We start from the raw sequence: 25,998 nt of genomic DNA, 5'->3' as shown, positions 1-25,998 counted from the left end.
TTTTTCTTCACACTGTGAAGCTGGGGGGTGAAGTAAGCGTTGCGTCTACGTCTCTTTCTACACTTTTAGCAAGATCAGATCAGAGCGAGAGGAAACGAGAATCACCACAACCACTACCGGCTATGGCTTTTGCTTCTTCCTCCGTGATTTCGTCGTTCTTGTGTAACTCTCGATCAAAAGAATTGATTTTTTCATCGAAAAGTTCATCTTCGGTTTTGACGGGAAGGAGAGCGTTTGGATCTATCAGAGCAGCTCAAGTGAGTAGCCAGGCGAACCCTAGACGACGCAATCAGAACGTAGAAGGAGATATATATGTTGGTAAGTAAAGTATGTTTCTTTTGTTGACTGCTACGCCACACTCTCTCTCTGTGTCTGAATCGTTTTTTCTGTTTTTTTTTGCAGACAGTACTTGTATTGATTGCGATACTTGTCGTTGGATGGTTCCGGTAAGTTCTTTTTCTTCGAAACTTGTGAAAAGCTCCGGACTTGTGGGTCCTATGAATATTGATGAACAGTTCCATATACTACTTTGTCATGATTTAAGCGGTTGGGTCAGTTAAATTGGTAGTGTGAAGTTGCTGAAGGCTAATACTAACGCTGAATTTTGGTTAACCTGACTTGTTGTTCACAACTCGTGCTTGTCTGCCAATAACATGTAAATTAGAACAGAAAGTTGGAATGTTCGTGTTATATTTGTTTTGTTAGCAAGTCCAAAGCAGCTGCGAGAACAGAGATTCTCTTATTCATTTACATTTGTTCAGCCAGCTCATTGGCGCTTTTTTTTTACTTTATCTTCGTCACAGGAAGTGTTCACCAGAGTGGATAACATGTCTGCGGTTATTAAACAACCAACCTGTGAGGAAGAAAGGCTGAACGCTCTTCAGGTGCCGTCTTCTTTCTCATTCTTATCTCTGATGATATAGTTCATTGATGATTTTTTGAATCTTTTATGTTTCATGGGTTACCTTTTCTGCAAGTGTTCTTCACTTTTTATTTTACTTCTTTTAAAGAAAACTTAAAAGCCATATCTCATGTACTGTTGACTGTGAAAATGTTTGCTAGGATCCCTCATTGTAGTGACAAATTTTCCGTTTTTAGATGACTTCTGAACTAAATTCACTGAGGTTGTCCTGATTACTCACTGCTCCTTGTTTCTTTCAGGCCTTGTTGTCTTGTCCCACCGGATCTATCCGCACTGAAACTCCACCTACTGACATAGGGGAAGCTCAAGAGACCTTTCCACTTGCACTGGACGAAGACAAACTACCTGTAGTCTCTCATTCCTTAAGCTTTTTTTAGGATGATTATTACCAAGTTAACTTACTCTGCTTAGATAATTTTAATACCTCAAAAATTTATGTCTCCAGGTTCTAAACTGATTAAGCTCCACGGAGAACTCATATTTCAATACTACACTGTTCGTATATGTTGTCTTCTGTTTGGCTTTCTGCTTTCGCTGAGGCTGATAAATTTTGAGTTTTTGTATTATGCTCAGGGCGTTTTTCATTGTGGGTTTCATTCCAAGAAATCTTTCGGAGCAACTTCCTACTTGATACTTCATCATGAGGGGAATATACTTGTTGATAGGTATAATATATAAACGTCCGTGGAGACATCATGGATTCTTATTATACATTGTGGATGCAATGGTGTAATTAGCTTGACACAAACCCATATTTTCAACGTTTTGATATCTTTCAACAGTCCCAGGTTCGTAGAGAAACTTGCTGGGAAGATTGAGAAGATGGGTGGTGTTCGCTACATGTTTTTGACACACAGGTAGAAGAAGTTGATAATAACCAAAAGGAGTAATTCCATTTTTTTTTCCCCTTGTAATCTCTCTTACAAGGATAAGCTACTTCACTGTTCAGGGACGATGTTGCGGATCACAAGAAATGGGCAGATCGATTCAAGTGTACCAGAATTCTGCATTCCGGAGATGTATGTACTTGAATTTATAGCACCTCTCTTGTTAAGCTCTTTCGTTCTTGATAAGATTTTTAGCATCTAGATCCTCTGAGGAAAAAAAGCCTGCAGAGTTACAAAGATTTCTAGCTGATTATGTGTTTGGATAAATGTGAGAAAACTGGCTAGAGAAACAGTTTTGTTACTAAATACAGCTTTAGTGACAATAAAGAGATCTTGTTAGGTCCAACCTTCGACCACTGATGTGGAGTTAAAGCTGGAAGGAAGTGGACCATGGAGACTCTATGAAGATGTGGAGCTTGTACACACTCCTGGTCACACTGAAGTAAGTCTGTCCACCTGCAAAGAACAATATGAAAACTAATGCCCACTATGATCTTGGTATATAAGAGTTCTTTTTACAAAAATCACAGGGATCAGTGTGCCTGTTCCATAAACCCCTCAAGGCATTATTCACTGGAGACCATTTAACTATGAACGAATCTGGAATGAGCATTATAGAGAAGTACAATCATTGTTCACGTAAAGACCAATCTATTGAACTTCTGTTGGATAAATGTTTTTGAATATATCCGTTAGTAGATGATAGTTGTTGGTCTCTCTGGCAGTGCCTCTCCAGCTCGAGAGCGTAGAAAGATTGATCAAGCTGGATTTCAATTGGGTGATACCAGGTTAGTGCATTTTTTACTGTATATCCTGTATCTGGTCTACTTAATGGAGATTTTTTTTGGTATTCTGATTGGAGATTTTTGTATAAAAAGGACATGGAAGAAGAGTACATTTCAAAGATGGAGAAGAGAAGGCAAAGAAGCTGGAATCACTTGTTCAGAAGCACAGAGAGGAACAACTTGTTTCTTCTAGCAAATTCGGTTATGCTTGAGAGATCTTTGTATGCTGATTATAATAAACCAGCGAATCAAACCAAACCAAACCAAGATGTTCTTCACTCTGTTTTTTTTTATAAAGGAATCATGTTTAATCAAATTCTCTCTATCAATGGAGTAAATGCATTTTGACTTTTAAAAAAAAAGCTGACACGACACAGAGAAAAAATAACTTTGGTTTCTCCGTCTTTGTTGGAGCAATGCCTTCTCTCTCTCTCAAATGAATGCTCTTCAGATGCTCTGTCCCTTGTTGTCTCAGATTCGAATTATCTAACTTTCCTCTCATGGCATCCTCTATCTCTCATGATCCTTCTTCCTCCACGTCTCTCTTTAATCTCCAATCCCAACAATCGGTATGTGTCAAAGTCTCTCCCTTTGCTCTCTCACTCTCTTCCCTTAGTCGGAATCTAATTGTGTGGTTTGTGTATCCTCTCACTTTTTTTTTTGATTCAGATCTTCGGTTACAAGGACAAAGTAAACGACTTTGAGAAAACTCAGTTGAGGGTTCCCGCTTCTTTCAGGTAATTTCTGTGATTTAGTGACTTTTCAGTTTGGGATTAGGACATTATCTATGAAAAGAAACAATACGGTGATGCATTTCGTTTTGTCTTAGTCTATTAGGTTGTGTAAGAAGATTGGTTTCGTGATGATGCTTCAGACAGCAAACCCTCTGTGGAGATGTTCTGTTATATTCAAAAATTCTTAAGAGGCTTAGGTTCGTTTGTGGTGTTGGCAGGGAAAAAGCTGCCAACTTGCAAATGATGGCGTCAGGAAAGACACCTGGATTGACTCAGGAAGCTAATGACTGCACTTATGAGGCTAAAATTGATAGAGATAATGTGTTTGACGACATGAAACAGCGGTTCCTCGCCTTCAAGAAGCTTAAGTACATGTAAGTGGCGTGAGAACCTATATCTTCAGTCTTTTACTTCTTTATATAGTGGTTTATGGAGGATGTGGTTTAAGGATTTTATCTCATCCATCGATGATATACTCATTTGTACAGGGATAACTTAGAACACTTCGAAAAACTAGCAGATGCTCAAGCTCCAAAGGTAGCTTTAAAAATTTATCCTTCATGGATTGGGATTGAGACATTACCTGGAGAAAGGGAAATCGTTGCTAACACTTTAAGAAACAGTTTCTGGTGATTGCTTGTGCAGACTCTAGGGTTTGTCCTTCAGCCGTCCTGGGATTTCAACCTGGTGAAGCATTCACTGTTCGTAACATTGCAAATTTAGTACCTCCATATGAGGTAACACAATCTAGTGCACTGCTTACCGCCGCCACATTTTTTTTTCTTCACATTTGATTTAATTGCATTTGCCTGTTGCAGTCTGGACCTACTGAGACAAAAGCTGCTCTCCAGTTCTCTGTGAATACTCTTGAAGTAAGTTTCTTATCTCTCCCACAGTTATATATAGATATATATACACACCCCTTTAAAAAAAATACATGTGTATCTGTCACATTTTTATATGTTGAATCATTATATAAGTATTTTGTCTGTGTGATTGTAGGTGGAGAACATCTTAGTGATTGGTCATAGCCGCTGTGGTGGAATTCAAGCTTTAATGGGCATGGAAGAAGTAGATTCCAGGTTTCTTTTGATCAACTCTATTAAAAAAAAAAACATTTCTTAATTGTTTGATCTTTGCACGTATTGCATTTTCGTGTTAGCAGAAGTTTCATACATAACTGGGTAATCGTGGGGAAAAAGGCAAAGGAAAGCACAAAAGCTGTTGCTTCAAACCTCCATTTTGATCATCAGTGTCAACATTGTGAAAAGGTGATGTCTTTTGGGTAAATCAGTAAAACTTATATGTAAGCTTCTGCTAACATCGATGAACTAATAATAAGAAATGTATAAATGAGTGCAGACGTCAATTAATCATTCATTAGAAAGACTGCTTGGTTATCCGTGGATAGAAGAGAAAGTGCGGAAAGGATCACTGTCCCTCCATGGTGGGTACTATGATTTTGTGAACTGTACATTTGAGAAATGGACCGTTGATTATGGAGGAAGCAGAGGCAATCATGAAGGCAGTGGGATTGCTGTTAAAAACCGGTCTTTTTGGTGATTGACTAATGACCATCTATCTCCATCTTCATAGTCTAATGACTCCTTTCTTAAAATGGGATCGTCTCTGTGTTTAAGTTGTTGCAGTTTTGTGTTGAGAAGTTCATTTCGTGTTCTACGTCTCAATTGAGTTTAAAACTTTGGGAGATCCCCCCAAGGACTTACGTTGGTTTCATCATTTATATGGCTTGTGAATTCATGTTTCTTCATTTTTGTCTATTGTAGTGGGATCAGAGGCATACAGTCAATACTCAACAGTTATTATATAGTTACATTTTATCATTTATTTATTATGTAGTTACAAATACAGTCAATACTCATCACATCTTAGAGCCATCAATGCATATTCAGTTAGCTTTTGTTGACCAAAAAAAAATAATCTTTTTTTTTTTTTTTTTTTTTTTTTTTTTTTTTTCCTTTAACCGTCCCCGTCCCAAAAAAAAAAAATAATCTTCACACATGAAGAAGACTGAAGAGTATTGTTACAAATAGTTACAATATTTTGAATTATATAAGCTTGGAGGAGACGGTTCAAGGGCTGACAGTTGGAGTAACCGGGAGAGAGGGCGGAGTGGAGATGGTTGGGACGGGGTTAAGTGTTCCAGGCCTTGCTGGAAGGAAAGAAGGGGAACCAGGTTTCGGAAACTGAGGGAATTTTGGAAAACCAAAACCGGGAAATTGAGGAAAACCGGGTGTTGGATTGCTTGGAAAACCGGGTTTAGGGAACTGAGGGAAAGGCATGGGGTTGTTTGGGAAACCTTGCCCTGGGAGTTGAGGAAAACCGGGTGTTGGATTGCTTGGAAAACCAGGTTTTGGGAATTGAGGGAATGGCATTGGGTTTGTGGGGAAACTGGGTCTTGGAAACTGAGGAAAACCGGGTTTGGGGAAATTGTGTCCAAAAAACTTCGGTTTTAACGTTTGTTTCTTGGCAAATTGTTTTATGGCGTGGCTTGAAGTGATCATGGAGGAGAACATGATAGCCATGAGAAGAGAAGTTATTAAGAATATTTTAGCCATTGTGTAAGAAACAAAATTTCTTCAATTAACTGATGCGTGTGTTTTGTTTGATTTTTTTTCTTTTCCTAATAGTCTTGGTTTATATAGGAGCAAACTCAAAAGAGATAACGAGTACAATGTCATTTCATTTGACTGCTGTTTTCTTTTTATAGATATAACCTAATGGTTTTATCATTAAAAATAGAAAATTGTTGTTAATATATTGTTACCATTTTGTTACTAGTTTGAATATATGTTACTTTTACTCTGTTATTCTTGCTTGAGAGGATATAATAGGATATGTCTTAATCTAGAATATCAAATGACTTAGCTTAAAATGTCCTAACTTGAAATTTTTGTGATTCTTACTTGAAATGTCTTTTAAATGCAGGTTTTCTTGGATGCTTCTTTGTGAGAGAACCAAAGGATATTGTCTACTTCGTCTCCATTTTTTCTTCAGTTCAGTGCATAGGTGTAGGTATCTTCAGCATGTACAATAACAAGGAATTTTGCCAAGCAATGCAGAAGTTTGATTTAGAGTTTGGAGCCAAGAACATAATCGAAATCAACCGGAACGATGGAGAAGAGAGAAACAAGTCGAAACGAAGAAGAAAATAAATAGTTTGGTCCATTTCTTATTGTAAACCCAAGCAAAGGCCCAAAAATTAATTAAGAGAACCTATACATATCTCTCCTCCGAAAAACTCGATCAGATCCAGCTCTTCTCCTCCCCCCTCCCCGTGAACCCCATGAAGCTGCAGTTATTTGAGTTTTCTCAATGAGCTGTGAGATCAAATAGATCATCGGATCTCTCGATGAGTTCTCTTGATGAGCTGTGAGATCAAATTGATCACCGGATCTCTCGATGAGTTCTCTCGATGAGCTGTGAGATCAAATAGATAACCGGATCTCTCGAAAGCAACATTTGTGCACCATTTGGTCACAAAATGTTAGATTATTTGAATAGGAAACATTTAATTCACACTCTTCTACTCTCTTACACATTCTCTTAAAATATCTATCACTGGTTATATAAATATAAACACAATATTATATTATTTATTTTATTCACATTGCGATTTCTTTATAAATTTTTCTTAAACATTTTGATGTTGTTTTGTCATATTACATCTAGAAACTCATCTAGATTATATATCTATATTATTAAAAGAGAAGTACACATATAGAATGCCCCTTAGTTTTCAGTATTATTTACACTTCCATGCTAGTGACATTAAATAATACTTCCTATTTTAATGTTGTCTTTTTCACTTTGATTAATGTGTTTTCCAAAATTAAATTTGAATTAAATACACAATTAAATAATACTTCATATTTTAATGCTTTGTCTTTTCCACTTACATTAATGTGTTTTCTAAAATTAAGTACACTTCATTAACTTCTCAATTAAATCAATGTCAAATTCAAAAAATACATTTTTTGGACAAACAATTCATAGAAATTACAATATCAACTCTTTATTGAACAAATCTGAACAAAAAAAATATTACCAAATTTGAATCGAAATTAGATAATATCCAAACGGATTTACCATTTTGGTATTTAGAGAACCATAACTAAACCTTATCCGAACGAAATATTTTGGATATTCGAATGTATATAAATCATATTTATATACTTCAATATGTTAGCTATTTTTCGAGTTAATATCCAAGATATAAACTATTTTAAGTTGATTTGAAATATAAAAAATAGTCAAAAATAAACATCTAAAGTAGATAAACAATAATCAGAACACCAAAAATACTTAAAAAATATATATATTTATTCTTCATCCAAATATTCAAGTTAAATTTATTTTAGTTTTAATTTAGGTACCTTAAACCCGAATAAATTTTAACCAAATTCGAGTGGATACCCAAATACATATTCCTAGCTTAGTCAATATAAAACGATCAAATATTATAAATATACTATTTAGTATAAATAAATAAAAACTAAAACTGAAAATTAATATCCGTGCGGCCGCACGGGTCAAGATCTAGTTACATATTAATACAACAAATAATATAAAAGAAAGAAAATAAAAGATGAATCTACTACATATAATGAAATACAACGCCGTAAACAATTATATATATATTTTTAAAAAATATTAATTCAATTTTCATGAACTAATAATTTTTCAAAATTAATAAAATATGAGAATTCTATCATTACAATTTATAAAAAAAATTATCTTGCGAGTTGATTAGTTAGATTATTTTGATGAAAAATTAGTTATACTTAGGTAAATATTTGAAAGCAGTAACAAATAAATTATACAAAATTGAGTATAAAAGTAACTATATTTTGTTTTTTTTTAATTAATCTGGGGGTATCCCGAGCCTGTGGAAGGGCCCAGACTAATCTCCAAGGGGAAGTGCAGCCCACGGATAGACAATCTCTCCGGGTATGCAAATGGGCCCTAAAGCATAGATCCATATCCGTGTTGGTGTCCAGAAATCATGACTTAGTTCCCTCCAGCAGGATTCGAACTCACAATCTGGGTACAGGAAAGAGCCCGTCCTTACCATTGGACCATGATGTTCTGGAACTATATTCTGTTAAGGATACTGCTCGATGCAACACCATAAATTTTTTAGCATAATCTGGTTTTCTGATTGAGCAAACATTTTGGTAAATCGCTTGTATATACATATGATGTGGATTAAAGTTAGAATATTGTCAAACAGTGTTTGAGTAATCCAAAGTTATCATAAGGCTAATTAGTTTAATCTGTTATAATTGAATTTTTGTTGATTAAAAAAAAAGAATATGTCATCGATATTCTTTTTTTTTTGTCTATGTCAATATGTCATCAATATTCAAATTAATTTTCTTACTTACAAGTAGTAATTACGGCTCAGTGAAAATATTGTTACCGCATCTTATCCAATTTATTCAATGTGAAAATTAAAATGTTGTTTCAGCATAGACCACTTGGTTTAACGGGTCAGACCGGTTTCTCAATGTCGGTACGATGTAACTCGAAAACGCAAATTCAAATTCCGTCTCCTATTAGTGCGGATTATGCGTCTCGATCCTTCTTCTCCTTCCGTTGGAACTCAAAGAGCAGCGATGACTCTGCCGTCTCTTCACTCCCGCGGAAAGCGCGAGAAGATCGGAGTATTCGATTACACTGACGAGGACGAGCACGTTGAAGAGATGTCGAAGAAACTCCTCCGAAAGTTCGATTCCCCTGGAACTACTAGCAAACCTCCCCGCGCTCTCGATAAGTACGACTTCCTTCGATTCTGTAAGTCGTCTCGTCTCTCAATTCTCCTATCGAAATTTCGCGTTTGATTAGCGTCTCTGGGGGAACAAATCGCGTTGATGATTGCGGTATCTGTTCCACTTCGATTGTATCTAAAACTTACTCTTAAGTGATCAAGTTTTTAGATGGTAATAAACGAAGATATTATTTTCTGTGTGATCTTTCAGTTTCAGTCACGCAGGGCACGCAAGGCGAGAGCAAAGCACTGAACCACAGAGTTATTGATGTTGAAGGTAAAAGTAAGAGAAAATGTATATTCATAAGTGCGAGTGATGCAATTGTTCTGTGTAGCGTTCCAAATTTTTCAGTTTTCTTGAATTTTTATTAAGTTCGTCATCTAACTTGGCTAAACTGATTTTGGTTTATGCAGTCCCAGCAAAAGAAGAGCGGTTAAGGTGTGAACCCAGCGGATATAATAAAGCTGTGAGCCTTGTCATGAATTCATGAAGGATGTATTATAAGGAATAAGAATGTGTAAAAATTTTCTGATTTTTTGTTGTACAATATATTGCAGTGTGACCTGATTGATGTACCATCCGATGACTCCCATGGAAGGATTGGAGTTAATTCGTCATCGTCATCGGAAAATGATGATGGTTATTAGCTATAATATCCTCTATCTAGTTTCAGTTTTATTTGTTGTTTCTTCCCTCAAAAATTGCTTGCTCTAAAGAAGCTTTTCTGTATTATTTCAGCCTCAAAAGGAGAAGAAGCCACAAGTATTATTTCTGGTTCACGTGAAGTTGTAAGTCTATGCGCTTTTATTAGAGATAGTGAAGGACCACTTAAAACTGAAAAACCAAAGGCTGTTCTTTCTCTGAAAACTTGGCTGTCTCAGGAGTTACGCATGTGGGGTTTATATTCAGAAAATATCTCACGCTTTTATATTTCTGCATTTACAGGATTCCGAGAATTCACACGTTCTCATAATCCCTGATTTTATTATATATGGAGATATATACTGTACTAACTCGAAGCTGACATTTTCACGCAACTGTATGAGTGTGGAAAGTTCATCAGTAAATGCAACTAAAGGGACATTTAGTTGTAAGTGGGCAATAGAAGATATCGTCAGAATTGAGTCTCAGTGGTGTTCAGAGGTGATTTCTGCTAGATCTTCATTTATGGGCTGATGAGTTTTCTTATGATATCTGACTTGTAAATTTTCAGCTTGAGACTGCCGTGGTAAACGTCCTTCTGAAGTCCAGGGACCCTAACAAAGTTGACAATGCGAAAAAGATTTCAGGTTTGCCATAAGTTCGTGTTTGTTTATGTTAGTGTTGTTTCAGTGCGAGGGTTTCTCAAAACTGGAAATTGTTAGCTAAATAATAAGCGCCGACACATTATATCTCTCTGTTTGATAGCTTTTGATATTTTCTACGTCAGCTCCAGTCTAACTGCACCCATGTTTGACAGGCATCGATCTCCTAAAGTTTTCCGTTTATGACGCTAAATCGTTTAAAGAAGTAGAAACCATCAAATTGTTGGACTCGAGATACAAGGATATTTGGTTTGATACCATAACGTAAGTCATCATTATCGCACCATTGTGTTAGCATCTTCATTGCATTTTGTACAGTATAAATGTTGGTGGCATCTGAGTCAATTTGTCTTTTGCTCAAGTCCTGAAGTATGTGTTTTTCTCTTTCTAATTTCCACATCTTGAACTGGGTTGATGACACAGTGAACAACACATTTGTGTGATGTCGTACCAAAAAAAATCTCTTACGTTTAGTTATTTCCTCGTGAGCTAGATAGATTCTTGGAAATTTTCAATTGAAAAATCTTTACATGAAAAGGGATTTTGACAATAGTAAAAAGGACCACGTAACGTTTAAATCCTATAAAAGGTTTAGGGAGAAAGATAATGAGAGAGAGAAGTTACTAAACCAGGAAAAACATATGCCAGGTTCTGACTTTCAGTTTATCGTTGTTGAATGTTGACAGAGAAAGCGAGGAAAGTGCTTGTAGTGGACACAATTTGGAAACATCACTCACCAAGTAAGTATGAACTATCATATACTCGTGGTTTGTAGATTTGAGTTTTGGTAAATGTAATCTGATAACTTGGTAATGTACTCCTCTAACTTCTTATATGTTATTTGATGACATGTTGGTATTGGTGACCTGAGACTTAGATGTGTATAGAATTATGAAAGATTGTTCTATTAGTTTTTGAAGGCATGCTATATGATGAATGTGTTTCTGATGCCCCTTCTAGTTATCTGAAATTTATAAGCAAATGCACGACATCGTAACGCTTGGTGCCTTGAATTAATTTAGATATTGACCCCCGTTTATTTTTATCTTACCTTTTGACTGACTGTTTATATTCTGATCTTCAGTCTCGCTGGTTCATTTGAAGATCTAGTTTACCCTCAAGGAGAACCAGATGCTGTAGTAGTGCGTAAGCAAGACATAGAGCTTCTGAAGCCAAGACGTTTCATTAACGATACAATCATTGATTTTTATATCAAGTAAGTTACTATCTTTTCGTATTGTCTTAACTCTTAACATTATAACAAAATAAAATCTGTACTCGTAGAGCATAGAAGGCCTACAAGCCAAAAATGGCAATACTAGGTGCATTATTTTTTCATGTCAAAAGCAAGGTCACTTCTCGTTTGTTTTAAAAATGCCTAAACTGTAGCATGAGGTTATGTTAGGTGCTCAGATTATACTTAAAAACCTTGTCGTATTATATTTGCCATAATTTATATTTACCTTTTCAATGCATAAACTAGTTGGACGCAGCTTGTAAAGTTTGGTTTAATACTTGCAGGTACCTTAAGAGTCGGATTCCACCAGAGGAACGGGGCAGATTCCACTTTTTCAATTGTTTCTTTTTCCGTAAGCTAGCTAACTTAGACAAAGGTTCACCTAGCTCGTTTGGAGGTAGGGAAGCATATCAACGTGTGCAGAAGTGGACTAAGAATGTGGAACTCTTCGAAAAAGATTATATATTTATTCCTATAAATTTCAGGTGAAAACATCATCCACACACATGGCTAATTAGTTCCCACCGCTGATATGATGATTTATCTTGCCTATGATTGCAGTTTTCACTGGAGTCTGATTATCATCTGTCACCCAAGTGAATTGGTTCCTTCTTCTGGTAAGGTTAACTCCCTATGTTATGTTCTTATGCTTGTTTTATAATAGCCTAAAAATAAATTATCACTTTGCTGATGATGAAGTCGAAAACCCATCAAGGGTTCCATGCATCTTGCATCTGGACTCAATTAAAGGAAGCCACAAGGGTGGTCTCGTCAACATTTTTCCGAGGTATGTCCGACAACTTTTTCAATATTTCACTGGCATCGGCGATGCCGCATCGCATTTACTCGTTCTTGGCATTTGTGTTTCAAGAGAGCATATTATGTCATGATACCTTTAAATAGTCTCGCGAGTTATTTCTTGTATAGTGCGAATGCAACTTATGCATAGGAGGTTAGTTACTGGTGTTGAGTTTGCAGTTAATCATTGGTTTATTTACTTGAGAGGTCTTCACTAATTTTCCATCCATTTGATATGAAGACTTCCCCAGCCAAATGAACCGATTTTATCATGAATATTTGTTGCACAACATGAGTAAACTACCTAAATGTCAATCATGTGATCACAGTTACCTACGTGAAGAGTGGAAAGCGAGGCAAGGAAACACAACAACTGATTTATCAAGAGCATCAAATATGCAGCTCATTTCACTCGAGGTATTGCTTCTAACGAGAATGAAATTATCTTGAGCACGGATAGAAGGCTCAAAACTAATACAACTGTCATGATTGTGTAAAGCTCTGGTTCTAGATTATCCTTGTTTACAAAGTACCCCTGCTTGTATGGGTGCAATAGATGAACACGTTGAGGAGCTTGATAGATGAGTCTTTATTCGGTAGACTTGTTTGTGTCTATCATATCAATGCAGTTTTGTTGCGATTTCTTCGAGAAACATGTTAAATTAGAATATCATATGATATTTTTCTTGTGGAAATTTCTTCAGTGGTTTTCTGATGATATTGCTTCATTTTACAATTCAGCTCCCGCAACAAGAGAATTCGTTTGATTGTGGCCTCTTTTTGCTGCACTATTTGGAACTTTTTGTGACACGAGCTCCTGCTAAATTCAATCCTTCTCTTATCACAAGATCGGGAAAATTTGTAAGTTTTCCTTTTTCTTTTCATCTCCTTTTGGATATAATGAAGTTGCATCTGACTTTCTGAATTTGCCATATTTTATCGTATGAAATAAAATCAGCATGAAACAGTGATTCGAAGGTGATGTCTTTAATTTATTTTCTGCTTCTAATCAGCTAACTAGGAAATGGTTTCCTGCCAAAGAAGCTTCACTTAAGCGTGGATACATCTTAGAGTTGCTTTACAATCTTCACAAAGGTCATGATCCAAGTATTCTTCCAGCTAATTGCAATAGCAAACAACCTCATTTCCGAGTTTCCAACAAGAATGACGAAGAAAACGAAAGCAAGAATGTGACTGAGACCTGTAAATGGAGAAAACCATTTGATGGTGGTTCCTCATCAATCGTCACATACATTCCTCAAACAATGACTTGCTTGCCAGATCAGATTCTCAGCAAAGAAGTTTTTTACGCGGGAGGTTATGATCTCCCTGAGGCTTCCAAGCGCCGAAAGTCCTTTATGTCGCCTATAGTGGTAATTCCTTTTACTACGTCTTCAGTTTAGTTTTTAATGCTCGTTATATATGTTGATAGCGATTCTACACTCTGTCGCAAATTAGGAAGAAGTTCAAGAAAGTGGTGAGAAAGAAGAAATCCATTTGCCAATGGACACAGAGGAATCTATCTGTCAAGAGATGGAAACATTACGAAAAGAGGAATGCATGCTTTATATTGAGGACACTGATGATGATGAAGCTGTTTCAGTAGAATACGTCCCTGATTCCCAGGATTCATATGAAGTTGAGATGAAGGAAGCAGAAGAAGAAGATGATGAATTGATTCTATTTACTGGAGCATCCAAAGAGATTCACAAAACCAGAGAAACCAAATCTGCTTCAGCATGGATCGAAAAAGGAGTGCACAAGAGTAAGAGTAGAGCTTTAGCTGCTCGTTCTTGCTGTAACAACATTCTTCTTGTGTTGTCTGATGATGAGGGAAGCTCTGCCGGAAGTTACGAACTTCAGAACAAAGAAAACATATCTAGTTCAAGTTGTAATGTGATGGCCAAGAGGCCAAAGACTTGAAAGAGAAATATCACCAAATCTCATGGGGATACTTTTGAGCTTTAGAGTTGTTACGTTGACAATGCTATTTAAACTCATCCATGTATAAAGCAAAGTAATAATCTACGTCAAAATTCATATTCAATACTGCTCGTCTCTTACATGTTAAGTATCAAAGGTTCGTTTTTCAACAGACAGAAAAAAAGAAACAGATTTTATCAAAGTGGGAGGGATGCAGAAACAGAGAGAGAGCTCACACAATCCTTTACTACAAAAAGAAAAAAAAAAAAAGAAAGAAACAAGAAACAGATCTCGTCCTTTGAATGAAGCTGAAGCTGGTACTTGTTAATCACACGTCGTCTCTACTGCGATGCTTCAGGAGCAATTGTTCCAGCTCTTCCCTGCGTCGGTCTATCTCCTGCAACAAACAAGATTTAATGATTTAGAAGCCATCTGATGAATATTATGATGGTGCAAACAGAGAATGGGAACTCAATGCAAAGTAACTATAGATACTTGCCTCAAGATCCTTGACGGCTTGTTCTCTTGAAATTTCCTTCTGCTGTCGAGCACGCTTCAGAAAGCCAATGCACAGAACTCCCTGAAGTTCAGACAACGATCAGAGGTTAACTGACTGACGGTAAGAACACAAACGAGATTTTGACCAAAAGAGACATTAAGGTGCACAAATTGGAAGACAAGTGTCTTCCAGAGGCAAGAGGATGCAACCTAAACTAAGATGAAAGTTACAAGAGTAAGGCAAAAGAAGAGAGGAAGAAGGTGAAAACGTACAGAGATGAAATAGGTAAGACCGCAAGAAAGGAGCATGTAGCTAGCGATATTCTGTAGAAGAAGGAGATCCTTCTTCTGAGCCAGATAGTCAGGGAAAGCTCTTGTCATCACAGCAACACTGAAACGACCAAATCAAACAAATATAAACATTAAAAAAAAACAAATCTTAAAACAACCAAGACATGGTTTCAAATTCTCTGCAGCAGCATCTTGGAATTGTAAGTTTCAGGTCAAGAAAAGCTGATGATGACACACAAAATCATGACACGTGGCCTTGAATTGGCCGAAGCCAACACTTTCATTTATAAAAGAACCACTCGAGGATGGTAACTTACAAAATCTGAAGCATTCCTCTCCCAGCCCAGTACTCAAGAACCTTGGAAAATTTGAGGATGAAACCCCATTCAGTCTCGGCGAGAACCACGAAACAAGCAATCACCACAGCGTAGCACCGGAATATTCCATCGAACAGCTAAAATGATTTAAAAAGAAACAAGCTTCAGACGATGAAGATCGAAAGTGAGAGAGAGAGAGAGAGAGCGATGAGTGAATTACATACATCGTGGCTATCTCTGAAAGAGCGAATAGCGGCGAGAACATTGACGACGACGCAGAGGATGGCGATAAGAGAGGTAACGAAGCTGAAACACCTGCAAACAACAAGGAAAGGATCCGCTCTGTTACTGAGCCTCGATCTTATGGCGGCTCCAGAAGGCTCGCCTGCTCCTTCATCGGCCCTCTCCATATGAAACCGATTTCCCCGGGATACGCTCCGGCGAAGATCCACCGTATTCGGCTGAACAGATCACTGGGGGAAAGTGTGTGATTGATGATTCTTTCACCGCCCGATCACGTCTTCCTCTCCTTCGCTCCTTTTTAGGATATAACTGCTCAACTCCTATTTATATTTGTAATTAATAAAAATACAAATATAAAACGGCTGCGTTTTTAGTTGGTTACTAATAATTTAACAGCAACGCTCCACATGTCATAATTTCATTGGGTAAGCACAAAAGCATATCTCAGTGGTTTGAGCTTCTTGTGAGTTGCTAATCAAGAGGCCAGAGTTCGACTGTTCGAATAGAGCCAACTGCAGATGATGATGAAGTATATCTCATCTACAGCGCAAATTATTCTCTCTCTCTCGATCCTTTTATCTCCTCCGATGATATAACTAATGTGCCTAATTTTTCAGTTCTCATTTCTGAAACAGTGTAATTGTTTTATATTGCGAATCCAAAGATAGAGAGAGATAGATAAGCAAAAGCAATCATTGATAGGTTCGTCATTCAGTTACAAACACAGAAAAGAAGATAAACGTAACAAAACGGAAATGGAGAAAATTAGGAAGTGGCGGCGGCAGCGGAGACAGCAGCTTGAGGTGGGGGTGGAGATGGACGGAGAGTGATCTCAACCTGGTCGTGAACGCCTTGGAGCAAGAGTTCTCCTGGGAATGCCACTATTTTGCGCTTCTTGGCAGCTCTCAAAGTCCCAACCAAAGCTTCGAAGATGTTGGCACATCGATCGTCATTGAACAACACTCCAAACGTCACCTATAAACCCAACACACACAAAAGAAACAAGACCAAATATCCTCAACATCTCTTAATCAATAATCATTCAAAAACATTCACAGGGAGAGAGAATTAACAATCTTCTAGATCTGATCGCATAAACCATAAAAAAGGACCAATTGACGATCTTGAGATGAGAAAAGAAAATAAAAAAATATAGATTCCGGGAGATCTAAGAAGAAGACCTTGTAAGAACCATCAGGCTGGAGAGAACCAAGACGATGGATCTCTTCCTCAAGTTTCTGAATCTCTTCTTCTACGTTCATTCTTTCTTTTGGGATTCAAAGCGGAGACCTTTTTGAAGATGACAGATGACGATGATGATCTGTCTTCTCCTCCTCTCACCTCCAGACCAACACTTATTGTCTGAATGAATCTGATTGATAATTGTTTCTTCTCCTCCTATCCTGTTTAAAAAGGACTAAACGGACCCCACATCACACTTATATGTTTTATACAAATTGAAAAACACCCTAATATTTCAAAAAGCTTGCAACTTAATCCAAATATTATCGATGTTTACTATTAGACCACCTTAATTTTGATTAGTTAACCTAAAGAGCGAAATGCGGCTTCTTCACGTTTTCGAAACTCTAGCCCAAGTAAATTAAAACAAAAAAAAAACAAAATTAAGAGCTTGATGATAAAGTAAAAACTCGAGATTTTCGATATAATTTATATAAAAAAAAGAATAAAAGTCTTCATCTTTATCGTTCGTTTCATTCGCGACTCGTAAGAGAGAGAGGAGGTAGGAAGGATCTGTCTTCTCCCAATACACTAAGCACGAAATCGATACTATTCACCCCCTCCCCCCCAAAACCAAAACCCTATCAAATCCGATCCAACGATGTCTGTTGAAGAAGCAACCAACGAGGCTCCTCCACCTTCTTCCGCCGCCAGCAGCAAAGCGGCGCCTCTAGGCTCCTCCGTGATCCCGATCGTCAACAAGCTCCAAGACATCTTCGCCCAGCTCGGGAGCCAGTCCTCGATCGAGCTCCCTCAGGTGGCCGTCGTCGGGAGCCAGAGCAGCGGCAAGTCCAGCGTCCTCGAAGCCCTCGTCGGCCGAGACTTCCTCCCCCGCGGCAACGACATCTGCACGCGCCGCCCCCTCGTCCTCCAGCTCCTCCAGACCAAGAGCAAGTCCAACGGCGGATCAGATGACGAGTGGGGAGAGTTCCTCCACCTCCCTAACAACCGTATCTACGACTTCTCCGAGATTCGTCGCGAAATTGAGGTTATTATTTTTTATTACCCTAATTGACTTTAATTACTTTCAGTGCGATTTAAATGTGTAATAGTCACTCAACAACATCTTCTTTTTATTGTTTTTGTAGGCTGAGACGAATAGATTGGTGGGAGAGAACAAAGGTGTGTCGGATAAGCAGATTCGTTTGAAGATATTTTCTCCTAATGTGTTGGATATCACGCTTGTGGATCTTCCTGGTATCACTAAGGTCCCTGTGGGTGACCAGCCTACTGACATTGAAGCACGTATTAGAACCATGATCTTGTCTTACATCAAGCAGCCTAGCTGTTTGATACTGGCTGTTACTCCCGCCAATTCCGATTTGGCGAACTCTGATGCCCTTCAGATCGCAGGGAATGCTGATCCCGATGGTAAGTTTTCAGCTAAGAGAAAAAAAAAAGTGATTGTTTTAATGTGTAGTATCTGATGTTACTCATCTTCAATGTCTCCAGGTCACAGAACAATAGGTGTTATCACAAAGGTGAAATATCTCCTGTCCGAACTTTCTTTTTGCCTTTATCATGTAGTAGATATTTCATGTTTTTTTTACGATCATTGTTCTCTCTGTTTTTAGTTGGATATCATGGACAGAGGTACTGATGCTCGTAACTTACTTCTTGGAAAAGTTGTTCCTTTACGACTTGGATATGTGGGAGTTGTTAACCGTTGCCAGGAGGTAAGATTGTGGTCTTGTGCTGACTCTTCCTGTACTCTTTATTTTTTTACTCTGATTTCTTAGACTCAATGCGGGTGATGATCTTTTCTTTGAATTTGTGGTTCGGCATTTTACGTAACGGTTAATTTCCTTTGATCTTTACTTATTTTTCTTATAAACAGGATATTTTGCTAAACCGTTCTGTCAAGGAAGCACTTAGCGCAGAAGAGAAATTCTTCCGAAGTCGCCCAGTAAGTTGTATCATTTTGACGTATCCCCTCCTGATACTCTTGCGGTTTGTCTGATTATATATATATTTTTTTTCTTTTGTACGAGACAGGCTTATCATGGTCTTGCTGATCGTTTGGGTATCCCTCAGCTAGCAAAGAAGTTAAATCAGGTATTTTCTGCAGTTTGGAATTATCCTTTTTTTTGAAGATGTTGCGCTACTCATCTCTTAGAGTTACTTACACTCTGTATCTCTTAGAGTTACTTTTTTTCTCTCATCTCTGACAATCAGGATCTTCGTTTATTATGAAAGTTGTTGTATGTACTAATTGTTTTGTTGTTGTTGGCTAGTTTGTTTCCTTTCTCAGTTGATACTTATAACTTTACAACATAACTAATCGAAGCTAGTCTTTCTGTTGCATTTTTTCTAGATCCTTGTTCAACATATCAAAGCTCTGCTTCCTGATTTGAAGTCGCGTATAAGTAATGCTTTGGTTGCCACAGCTAAGGAACATCAGAGTTATGGTGAAATTACAGAATCCACGGTAAGTTTTGATTGCCCAGTTCATTGTTAGCAGTGACACTGTTCTTGACTCTTGTAACTACCATTTGTTCCACTTTATTGTTAGCAATGTCACTGTTTTGACTATTTTCTCATGCATTCATGGAGTCTTTTTTTTTTGAGTGGTAGAATTAGCATTTAAAGTGTTCTTATTTGCCGGGAAAGATTTCTGGGCACTTGGTAGTTAACTTGTTTTGACTATGTTCCACCCTACATTTCATGTCATTCATGGAGTCTTTTTTTTTTTTGAGTGGTAGAATTAGCATTTAAAGTGTTCTTATTTGCCGGGAAAGATTTCTGGGCACTTGGTAGTTAACTTGTTTATGCACATTTCTTATTATGCTACTTTGTCATTTCTTTATGACTTGCTTCGACTAGTCAAACTTATCCTATTCACTTGGTTTACTACACTTGAATCTGTAGGCTGGTCAAGGAGCTCTTCTCCTCAATTTTCTTTCAAAATACTGTGAAGGTAATATCTGAAACTGATATTTTGTTTTATGCTTTGTTTGGTTCGTAGTGTGTCTCACGGTTACTTTTTGAAACAGCATACTCTTCATTGCTGGATGGGAAAAGTGAAGAAATGTCTACGTCAGAGCTCTCTGGAGGAGCAAGGATTCACTATATTTTCCAGTCAATCTTTGTTAAGAGTTTGGAGGTTCGCTGCACAACTTATATCTATTTTTCACAGACAATTCTTGTGAATTTAAGACTGGTGGACTTACCTTCACATGGCTTCTTCAGGAGGTTGATCCGTGTGAAGACTTAACAGATGATGATATTCGGACTGCAATCCAGAATGCAACTGGGCCAAGATCCGCATTATTTGTTCCAGACGTAGGTTTTTAATATGTTTCCTTACCCTTTCTAATTCCCAGGAGATCTAATTACAGTCCTTCGATACCAATTTTTTCTGCATAGGTTCCGTTTGAAGTTCTTGTTAGGAGGCAGATATCTCGTTTGTTAGATCCTAGCCTTCAGTGTGCTAGGTTCATTTTTGATGAGCTCGTAAAGGTGAGGTTTTCTTTTGGTTGCTGATAAATAATTATAATTTTGATATCATTTTATTCATAACTATGAATTTCTCTACAGATTAGTCATAAATGTATGATGAATGAGTTACAGCGCTTCCCTGTCCTGAGAAAACGCATGGATGAGGTTATTGGGGATTTCCTGCGAGAAGGTCTTGAACCCTCAGAAGCAATGATCGGTGATATCATTGATATGGAGGTCTGTTTAATGAATTCAAGATCCCTGTGATAATTGGTTGATTAGAAGGTCTTTTCAATCTTGACCAGTGATTTTCTCGTTTTCGATTGATTAGTTATTTCTAAACTCGAACTTAGCTATTAGTGTTGGTTGTCATAACTGCCTCAGTGGTGATGTTAATATCTTGAGTGCTGTTCGCAGATGGATTACATAAACACTTCTCATCCTAATTTTATTGGCGGAACCAAGGCCGTGGAGGCTGCAATGCAAAACGTGAAGTCTTCTAGGGTTCCCCATCCTGTGGCACGACCAAAGGTCTGAAGCACTTTGAGAAACACATAAAAAATATATGCTCTGTATTGTTTCTTATACGTTTTATATGATGTAGCAGGATCCAGTGGACCTCGAGAAAACTTCTTCTTCTTCAGCAAGTCAGGTGAAATCTCGATCTTTTCTCGGCAGACAAGCTAATGGAATTGTCCCTGATCAGGTATGTCATTACTTAAATGTTATATACGTAAATCGATTTATCTTCAGGCAGTTAGAAATTTTCAAGCAAAATAGTTGTTATTTGACACTTCTTCATGATATGTTCTCAGGGAGTTGTATCCGCAGATGCTGAAAAAGCTGCACCAGCTGGTAAGGTTCTAATTACTGTTCATTTTCTGTTGCATGCAAGAGATAATTTAGCATGTTTCAGAAGATATTTTAGCTGTGTGATATATCTACATGTTTAAGAGCTAGAGATTCTGGGTAGAGTTTAACTGTGGTTTTAATTGGATACTTGATAGCAAATGCGAATGATTCAAGGTGGGGTATCCCTTCAATTTTCCGAGGTGGTGATAATCGGGCAGTTACCAAAGAAAACTTCTTAAACAAACCATTTAATGAAGCTGTTGAGGACATTTCTCAGAACTTATCGATGATCTATCTAAAGGAGGTGAATCTTCTGCGCTGTCATAGATTTTACATGTTGGTCATCCATGTTTTACTTACTTCACTATGCTGTTTGCTTTGCTTTCCTGAAGCCCCCAGCTGTCTTGAGGCCATCCGAAACCCATTCAGAACAGGAAGATGTCGAGATTCAGATTACAAAACTGTTGCTTAAATCATACTATGACATTGTGAGGAAAAATATTGAGGACTCAGTACCAAAAGCAATCATGCATTTCCTGGTAAGTACTTCATCTTGTGCAACAAAACCCTGTTGCTGAAAGGTACTGATACCACTTCTTTTTCGAACTCAGGTAAACCACACAAAACGTGAGCTGCACAATGTCTTCATCAAGAAGCTATACAGGTGATAATGGCTTGTTTTGATGCTTCACATCTGTGTTTGGATAGTCTCTTATTACTGGGTGGTTGTGTCATATGGTGCAGGGAGAACTTGTTTGAAGAAATGCTGCAAGAGCCGGATGAGGTAGCGGTTAAGAGGAAACGCACTCGAGAAACACTCCACATTCTTCAGCAAGCTTACAGGGTATGTTCCCAACTAGACCTTATCCGTTCAGCAAAAAAAAAAGTTTATATAACCATATGGTTTGGATTGTCAAACAGACACTAGACGAGTTGCCTATGGAAGCAGAATCAGTATGCAATGGTGGTACTGATACAACAGGTGTGTCAAAACATCTCGACTTGCCAGCATCTTCTTCGATGTATTCCACGAGCAGTTCATCATACTCGGCATCTCCATCTACGGGAAGAAGATCAAGAAGAGCAGGAGATCAACACCAAAATGGATATGGATTCTGACATGATGATCCGAAAATCAATATATATCGGACTTGTGAGAAGTGATGAACGCATTTCATTCATTTAATGGCTCTTATCAAGGTTTTGTTTGGTATTATTAAATTATGCGTTGGCAAAAGTGAAGAATCAAATATAGAAAGTTAAGACACTGGTTTTGGAGTCTGCATTGGTTTTGACTGTTTAAGGGAGTGAAGAAAGTGATATATACTAGTTTCCCTGCAACAATAATAATGGGAAGCAAAACCCCTTTTCACATTTTTTTTTTCTTCTTGGGTTTGGTCACATTAATAAATGTGATACATTATTTCACTCCTTTATATTATATTTGTGCAATACCTTTTCATTTTGTTATACGTTCTTATATCAACATTTTTTATCACAATCCAAAAAATCAGAGTCGTTATCCACTCAACTAGCTAACAGACGAGAGATGATTGCTTACTCTTTGGTTTTGAAGCCTAACACATGGCGTTGGTTGGCATTCTCCATGTTCCCTGGTCCGCATATGTTGCATTAACAATTTAACATCATATCCACCCACTGCTCTACGTGGCCGAGTTTCTTTACACAAAAATGTATGTTTAGACTTTTTAGGTTCTACTCTCTGCATCAATATAAGTGGTGTTAAAGATTTTTACACATGGATTAAAAAAATACAAACTTTAATACAAATTACCTTGATTATCTAAAAATATCATTAAATGAAATTAGTTTAGTCAATAAGAAAATAGGTAATATTTTGTAATTGGTCACAAATTTCTACTATTAAATTCTATATAAAAGAGTGAGAACATCATTTATATAAAATAGTGAAAACATCAATTATATACAGTAATTTGTATGTCTTATTGGTTTGCCGCAGTTCTCTATCTCTCTCCCTCACTCTGAGCACAAGAGATTTTGTGGATTTTTAAAATAACTGAATTTTTTCACAGACCTTTTCAATTATGTTAATCCATATATATAGAGTCCATATATATATTATAGATTATCATAGATTTTTATAATCATGTTGTTTTGTTTTATTATTGTTATGTAAAGTAACTATGTAAGAATATTATTGTTGCAAGCTATATGTTAACACTAACAATGAGGTACGTCAACAAGGTGTTAGTTTTTCTGAAAGGCATGTTACATGGTATATGAAAAGAATCTAAGTTTTATCAGTTTAAATGTGTCTTTTTAACATATGTCATTTAAAAATTTAAACAAACACTCAAAAATATTAATGCTCCTTTTCAGTTTGTTCACGAGATCATTGTATAAATTTGAATAGAATGGGAGCCATCTTGAGTAGTCACAAACAAGGGTGACATGGTTATAGCAAGGGGGATATGGCTGTCGGAATCAAACTTCATCGACCCAAAACAGAGAACACAGTAAGTAGCAAGACACAAGTTGGGGTGTCAAGAGACGCAGCAAACGTCTGTGAGTCCATAACGGCTCCAGAACTCTTCAGTATCTGCGACACCGTGGATCCTGACTCTTCTCATGTTGTTCGTGACAGGGTTGAAGTAGAAAACATAGAAGGGCTGGGCACGGCCTGGCAGAATTGCTGGGGAGAAAACGATTTCACCGGCCTTGTTGGTTCCTTGGGAAATCATACGCTTACCCATCCCCAGAGTGAAGGGAAGAGGCAAGGGAAGCTCAAATGATTGTCTGGACCACTCATGTTTCGTCACATCCTCCAGTATCCAAAGATCAAAACGGTCGAAAGAAGCACATCCCAAACAGTTTGGTACAACGACAGCTAGCTTCCCTTTGTATTCTATCAATGATGTAAAGCCCTTCCAAACCAGGACCTCCTTAGGCGTTGTGATAAAACTTAGTATCCTCTCCTTTCTAACATCAAAACACACAAAGACAAGAGTAGGAATACTTGTGTGACTTGTCACAGAAGCTCCATAATAGATGAAACCATTGATGCATAGTCCCGCAGTAAAAGGAGATAATACGGGGAGGTAACTTGGGTGCTACGAGATACAACTACTCCTCCTCTTCCAAGTCTTATAACCTCGTGCTTGCACATCGTCAAACTAGGGTTATGAATATGATCAATCTCAGATGTCAACAGCGTCAACGCTTTGAATTGATCATGGACAGGATCGTATCCCAAGGATGTGCACGGTGCCTTGCAGTGAAAGGTACTGAATTGCCGCGTGCTAGGGTTACATATAATGAACGTTGTCCCATCTTTACAAGCCATAAAGCCATGGACGGAAAAATACTTGTAGACGTTGAAAGGCAAGGTCACTAAGGGTATTGTCATGTCTAGCTTGGCAACCAAAGAAGAAGAAGAAGAACAACAAGTTTCCTCTCCCGACAAGATGAACAGACGCTTGGGTTCACCAAATACACTGTTGGTGAAAGCGACTACAAAACGGGATGGCTTCGCAGCAGCGTAGTAAGAAGCGACGAATCTTTGGCTTCGGATAAGGGAAGACCAAGTCTTGGACACGCATAGGAACTTCATAAGCGACTTTACAGGTAATCTAGTCAGTGTCTCCACCTCCATATCAAAAGGGAGGACGACATGTAGCTTACCTTGGGCCACACTCTTTGCAGGCGATCTAGTCACTGTCTCCATCTTCTTCAGATCAAGAGGGATCTCTTCCAAGATGCCCTTCTCATGTTCCTTGCGTTTCACCATGGAGGCTCCCGACGAAAACCCTTATTTCGACTCGATTGATATATCTTCTTTATTATTTGACCTGAATGTTTTAAATACAACAATTTTTTACATTATTCTTTCTATCCAAAACGGGAGAACCAAACCTATTTTTCTGTTTGGTTCGAGTTTGGATCCTATCAATTACCCGGATAAATCTTATATCTCTAGAACCCAAAAATTAGAACTAAATTTTATATTTCACACTAGGGCCGACCCGCCCTTCGGGCGGGATATACTTTTAAAAATAATTTCAACAGTTGGTGTATATATTTAATAAACAGTGTTTTTGTTATTTTTTATATTTTTTTACATTTGTTTTTTGAGTTATCGTTTGATTCAATTTGGAATATGATAAGTAGGTGATAGTTTAACTACAGGTGAAATTCTGGAAGTTCTTGACATATTTTAAAATTGATGTATTGGTAAAATAATATTTTGATTGTGATGGTATTGCGAGTTGTCTGTGTTTGTTTGTGAGTTGTCGGTAAATTATATATAATGTAATGTTTTATGTGCTGGTGGGATGAATGCATCGTTTTGAGTCAACATAATAAAATGAGTCATTTGTTCAAGTATTTGTGAGAACTTATATAGACATAATAACATAATGTTGAAGCTTGAAATGATGTATACAAACTGTGTCATTTTACATTGTTACCTGTTTGAGTAAAGAATAAAATTGAGTCTTGAATTACTGGGCCCTTCGCACAGTAAGTATTTGTTCAACTATCTAAGCCCAAGAGATCAACGATGGACACTTACGAATCTTCAATTGCCTCCAGAGCTTGCCAATGGCACCAGTGTTGTTTTTCCATTCAAAGAAGTCAAGAATCTCCATACCTTCATCATGGTCACCTACTACCAGTTTAAGGACTCTGAACAGGTAATTATCTTGCTCATACATATTTGCAGCGGCAATATTGAGAAGTCTCAGCAGGGGCAAAG

At 37.5% G+C, this 25,998-nt stretch overlaps 7 protein-coding genes and 1 pseudogene across 8 annotated transcripts; 4 read left to right on the top strand and 4 right to left on the bottom strand.

Annotated features, from left to right (window-relative positions):
• Positions 1–14: 14 nt before the first annotated feature.
• LOC108839747 (uncharacterized) lies at positions 15–2,910 on the top strand. Its single transcript, XM_018612522.2, has 11 exons — positions 15–318; positions 403–446; positions 804–884; positions 1,162–1,269; positions 1,496–1,587; positions 1,705–1,779; positions 1,872–1,941; positions 2,150–2,251; positions 2,340–2,448; positions 2,535–2,597; positions 2,688–2,910. The coding sequence occupies exons 1-11, from the start codon at positions 123–125 to the stop codon at positions 2,804–2,806; spliced, it is 1,059 nt and encodes a 352-aa protein (XP_018468024.2). The 5' UTR covers positions 15–122; the 3' UTR covers positions 2,807–2,910.
• LOC130501174 (beta carbonic anhydrase 5, chloroplastic-like) lies at positions 2,896–5,176 on the top strand. The gene is made up of 9 exons (XM_056996038.1): positions 2,896–3,163; positions 3,264–3,331; positions 3,547–3,702; positions 3,817–3,865; positions 3,952–4,065; positions 4,147–4,200; positions 4,331–4,410; positions 4,494–4,599; positions 4,691–5,176. The coding sequence occupies exons 1-9, from the start codon at positions 3,035–3,037 to the stop codon at positions 4,889–4,891; spliced, it is 957 nt and encodes a 318-aa protein (XP_056852018.1). The 5' UTR covers positions 2,896–3,034; the 3' UTR covers positions 4,892–5,176.
• A 245-nt stretch (positions 5,177–5,421) lies between these two features.
• On the bottom strand, positions 5,422–5,907 carry LOC108839575 (protein PELPK2-like). Its single transcript, XM_018612326.1, has one exon. The coding sequence runs from the start codon at positions 5,905–5,907 to the stop codon at positions 5,422–5,424; it is 486 nt and encodes a 161-aa protein (XP_018467828.1).
• A 2,982-nt stretch (positions 5,908–8,889) lies between these two features.
• Positions 8,890–14,506, top strand: LOC108839750 (probable ubiquitin-like-specific protease 2A). Its single transcript, XM_018612525.2, has 17 exons — positions 8,890–9,145; positions 9,331–9,396; positions 9,534–9,586; positions 9,678–9,759; positions 9,859–9,908; positions 10,066–10,263; positions 10,334–10,409; positions 10,580–10,688; positions 11,111–11,164; positions 11,509–11,640; positions 11,946–12,146; positions 12,223–12,278; positions 12,361–12,448; positions 12,789–12,876; positions 13,201–13,320; positions 13,473–13,832; positions 13,918–14,506. The coding sequence occupies exons 1-17, from the start codon at positions 8,920–8,922 to the stop codon at positions 14,380–14,382; spliced, it is 2,424 nt and encodes an 807-aa protein (XP_018468027.2). The 5' UTR covers positions 8,890–8,919; the 3' UTR covers positions 14,383–14,506.
• Positions 14,466–16,038, bottom strand: LOC108837459 (uncharacterized). The gene is made up of 5 exons (XM_018610504.2): positions 15,713–16,038; positions 15,489–15,625; positions 15,154–15,271; positions 14,882–14,962; positions 14,466–14,779 (listed from the first exon to the last, which is right to left on the bottom strand). The coding sequence occupies exons 1-5, from the start codon at positions 15,896–15,898 to the stop codon at positions 14,711–14,713; spliced, it is 591 nt and encodes a 196-aa protein (XP_018466006.1). The 5' UTR covers positions 15,899–16,038; the 3' UTR covers positions 14,466–14,710.
• Positions 16,039–16,410: 372 nt separating this feature from the next.
• LOC130501184 (costars family protein ST45-2-like) lies at positions 16,411–17,120 on the bottom strand. Its single transcript, XM_056996050.1, has 2 exons — positions 16,913–17,120; positions 16,411–16,706 (listed from the first exon to the last, which is right to left on the bottom strand). The coding sequence occupies exons 1-2, from the start codon at positions 16,991–16,993 to the stop codon at positions 16,497–16,499; spliced, it is 291 nt and encodes a 96-aa protein (XP_056852030.1). The 5' UTR covers positions 16,994–17,120; the 3' UTR covers positions 16,411–16,496.
• A 307-nt stretch (positions 17,121–17,427) lies between these two features.
• On the top strand, positions 17,428–22,730 carry LOC130501183 (dynamin-related protein 3A-like). Of its 2 annotated transcripts, none has more exons than XM_056996047.1 (20): positions 17,428–17,961; positions 18,062–18,344; positions 18,426–18,454; positions 18,548–18,649; positions 18,811–18,879; positions 18,969–19,028; positions 19,288–19,401; positions 19,842–19,890; positions 19,967–20,076; positions 20,163–20,255; positions 20,340–20,432; positions 20,511–20,648; positions 20,829–20,942; positions 21,016–21,117; positions 21,227–21,266; positions 21,419–21,567; positions 21,656–21,802; positions 21,875–21,927; positions 22,008–22,107; positions 22,185–22,730. In XM_056996047.1, exons 1-20 carry the CDS (start codon positions 17,575–17,577, stop codon positions 22,380–22,382), a joined length of 2,430 nt encoding a protein of 809 aa, XP_056852027.1. In that variant the 5' UTR covers positions 17,428–17,574; the 3' UTR covers positions 22,383–22,730. The 2 variants fall into 2 exon arrangements, with proteins under 2 accessions (XP_056852027.1, XP_056852028.1); XM_056996048.1 differs by having other exon boundaries at positions 17,429–17,961; positions 21,019–21,117.
• Positions 22,731–23,513: 783 nt separating this feature from the next.
• Positions 23,514–25,573, bottom strand: LOC108838651 (F-box protein At1g30790-like; annotated as a pseudogene).
• Positions 25,574–25,998: the final 425 nt, after the last annotated feature.

Source organism: Raphanus sativus, unplaced genomic scaffold (genome assembly GCF_000801105.2).
Source record: "Raphanus sativus cultivar WK10039 unplaced genomic scaffold, ASM80110v3 Scaffold0111, whole genome shotgun sequence".
In the NCBI taxonomy this organism is placed as follows: Eukaryota; Viridiplantae; Streptophyta; class Magnoliopsida; order Brassicales; family Brassicaceae; genus Raphanus; species Raphanus sativus.
Note: the sequence above shows the minus strand (reverse complement) of the source record. Positions and strands in the feature narration are given on the sequence as shown.

What these genes read in the sequence shown, in the direction of transcription:
- LOC130501183 (XM_056996047.1), top strand. Translation starts at nt 17,575, where the DNA reads ATGTCTGTTGAAGAAGCAACCAACGAGGCTCCTCCACCTTCTTCCGCC. An exon ending in TCTTTCAAAATACTGTGAAG is followed by an intron (nt 19,891 to 19,966) that starts GTAATATCTGAA and finishes TTTTTGAAACAG; the next exon opens with CATACTCTTCATTGCTGGAT. An exon ending in CGATGATCTATCTAAAGGAG is followed by an intron (nt 21,568 to 21,655) that starts GTGAATCTTCTG and finishes GCTTTCCTGAAG; the next exon opens with CCCCCAGCTGTCTTGAGGCC.
- LOC108839747 (XM_018612522.2), top strand. Translation starts at nt 123, where the DNA reads ATGGCTTTTGCTTCTTCCTCCGTGATTTCGTCGTTCTTGTGTAACTCT. An exon ending in AGAAGGAGATATATATGTTG is followed by an intron (nt 319 to 402) that starts GTAAGTAAAGTA and finishes TTTTTTTTGCAG; the next exon opens with ACAGTACTTGTATTGATTGC. An exon ending in AAAGGCTGAACGCTCTTCAG is followed by an intron (nt 885 to 1,161) that starts GTGCCGTCTTCT and finishes TGTTTCTTTCAG; the next exon opens with GCCTTGTTGTCTTGTCCCAC.
- LOC108837459 (XM_018610504.2), bottom strand. Translation starts at nt 15,898, where the DNA reads ATGGAGAGGGCCGATGAAGGAGCAGGCGAGCCTTCTGGAGCCGCCATA. An exon ending in CTTTCAGAGATAGCCACGAT is followed by an intron (nt 15,626 to 15,712) that starts GTATGTAATTCA and finishes AAATCATTTTAG; the next exon opens with CTGTTCGATGGAATATTCCG. An exon ending in AAGCCGTCAAGGATCTTGAG is followed by an intron (nt 14,780 to 14,881) that starts GCAAGTATCTAT and finishes TGTTTGTTGCAG; the next exon opens with GAGATAGACCGACGCAGGGA.
- LOC108839575 (XM_018612326.1), bottom strand. Translation starts at nt 5,907, where the DNA reads ATGGCTAAAATATTCTTAATAACTTCTCTTCTCATGGCTATCATGTTC.
- LOC130501184 (XM_056996050.1), bottom strand. Translation starts at nt 16,993, where the DNA reads ATGAACGTAGAAGAAGAGATTCAGAAACTTGAGGAAGAGATCCATCGT. An exon ending in AGCCTGATGGTTCTTACAAG is followed by an intron (nt 16,707 to 16,912) that starts GTCTTCTTCTTA and finishes TTGGGTTTATAG; the next exon opens with GTGACGTTTGGAGTGTTGTT.
- LOC108839750 (XM_018612525.2), top strand. Translation starts at nt 8,920, where the DNA reads ATGCGTCTCGATCCTTCTTCTCCTTCCGTTGGAACTCAAAGAGCAGCG. An exon ending in CAATGCGAAAAAGATTTCAG is followed by an intron (nt 10,410 to 10,579) that starts GTTTGCCATAAG and finishes CATGTTTGACAG; the next exon opens with GCATCGATCTCCTAAAGTTT. An exon ending in CTCGTCAACATTTTTCCGAG is followed by an intron (nt 12,449 to 12,788) that starts GTATGTCCGACA and finishes ATGTGATCACAG; the next exon opens with TTACCTACGTGAAGAGTGGA.
- LOC130501174 (XM_056996038.1), top strand. Translation starts at nt 3,035, where the DNA reads ATGCTCTTCAGATGCTCTGTCCCTTGTTGTCTCAGATTCGAATTATCT. An exon ending in TCTCTGTGAATACTCTTGAA is followed by an intron (nt 4,201 to 4,330) that starts GTAAGTTTCTTA and finishes GTGTGATTGTAG; the next exon opens with GTGGAGAACATCTTAGTGAT. An exon ending in AGTGTCAACATTGTGAAAAG is followed by an intron (nt 4,600 to 4,690) that starts GTGATGTCTTTT and finishes AAATGAGTGCAG; the next exon opens with ACGTCAATTAATCATTCATT.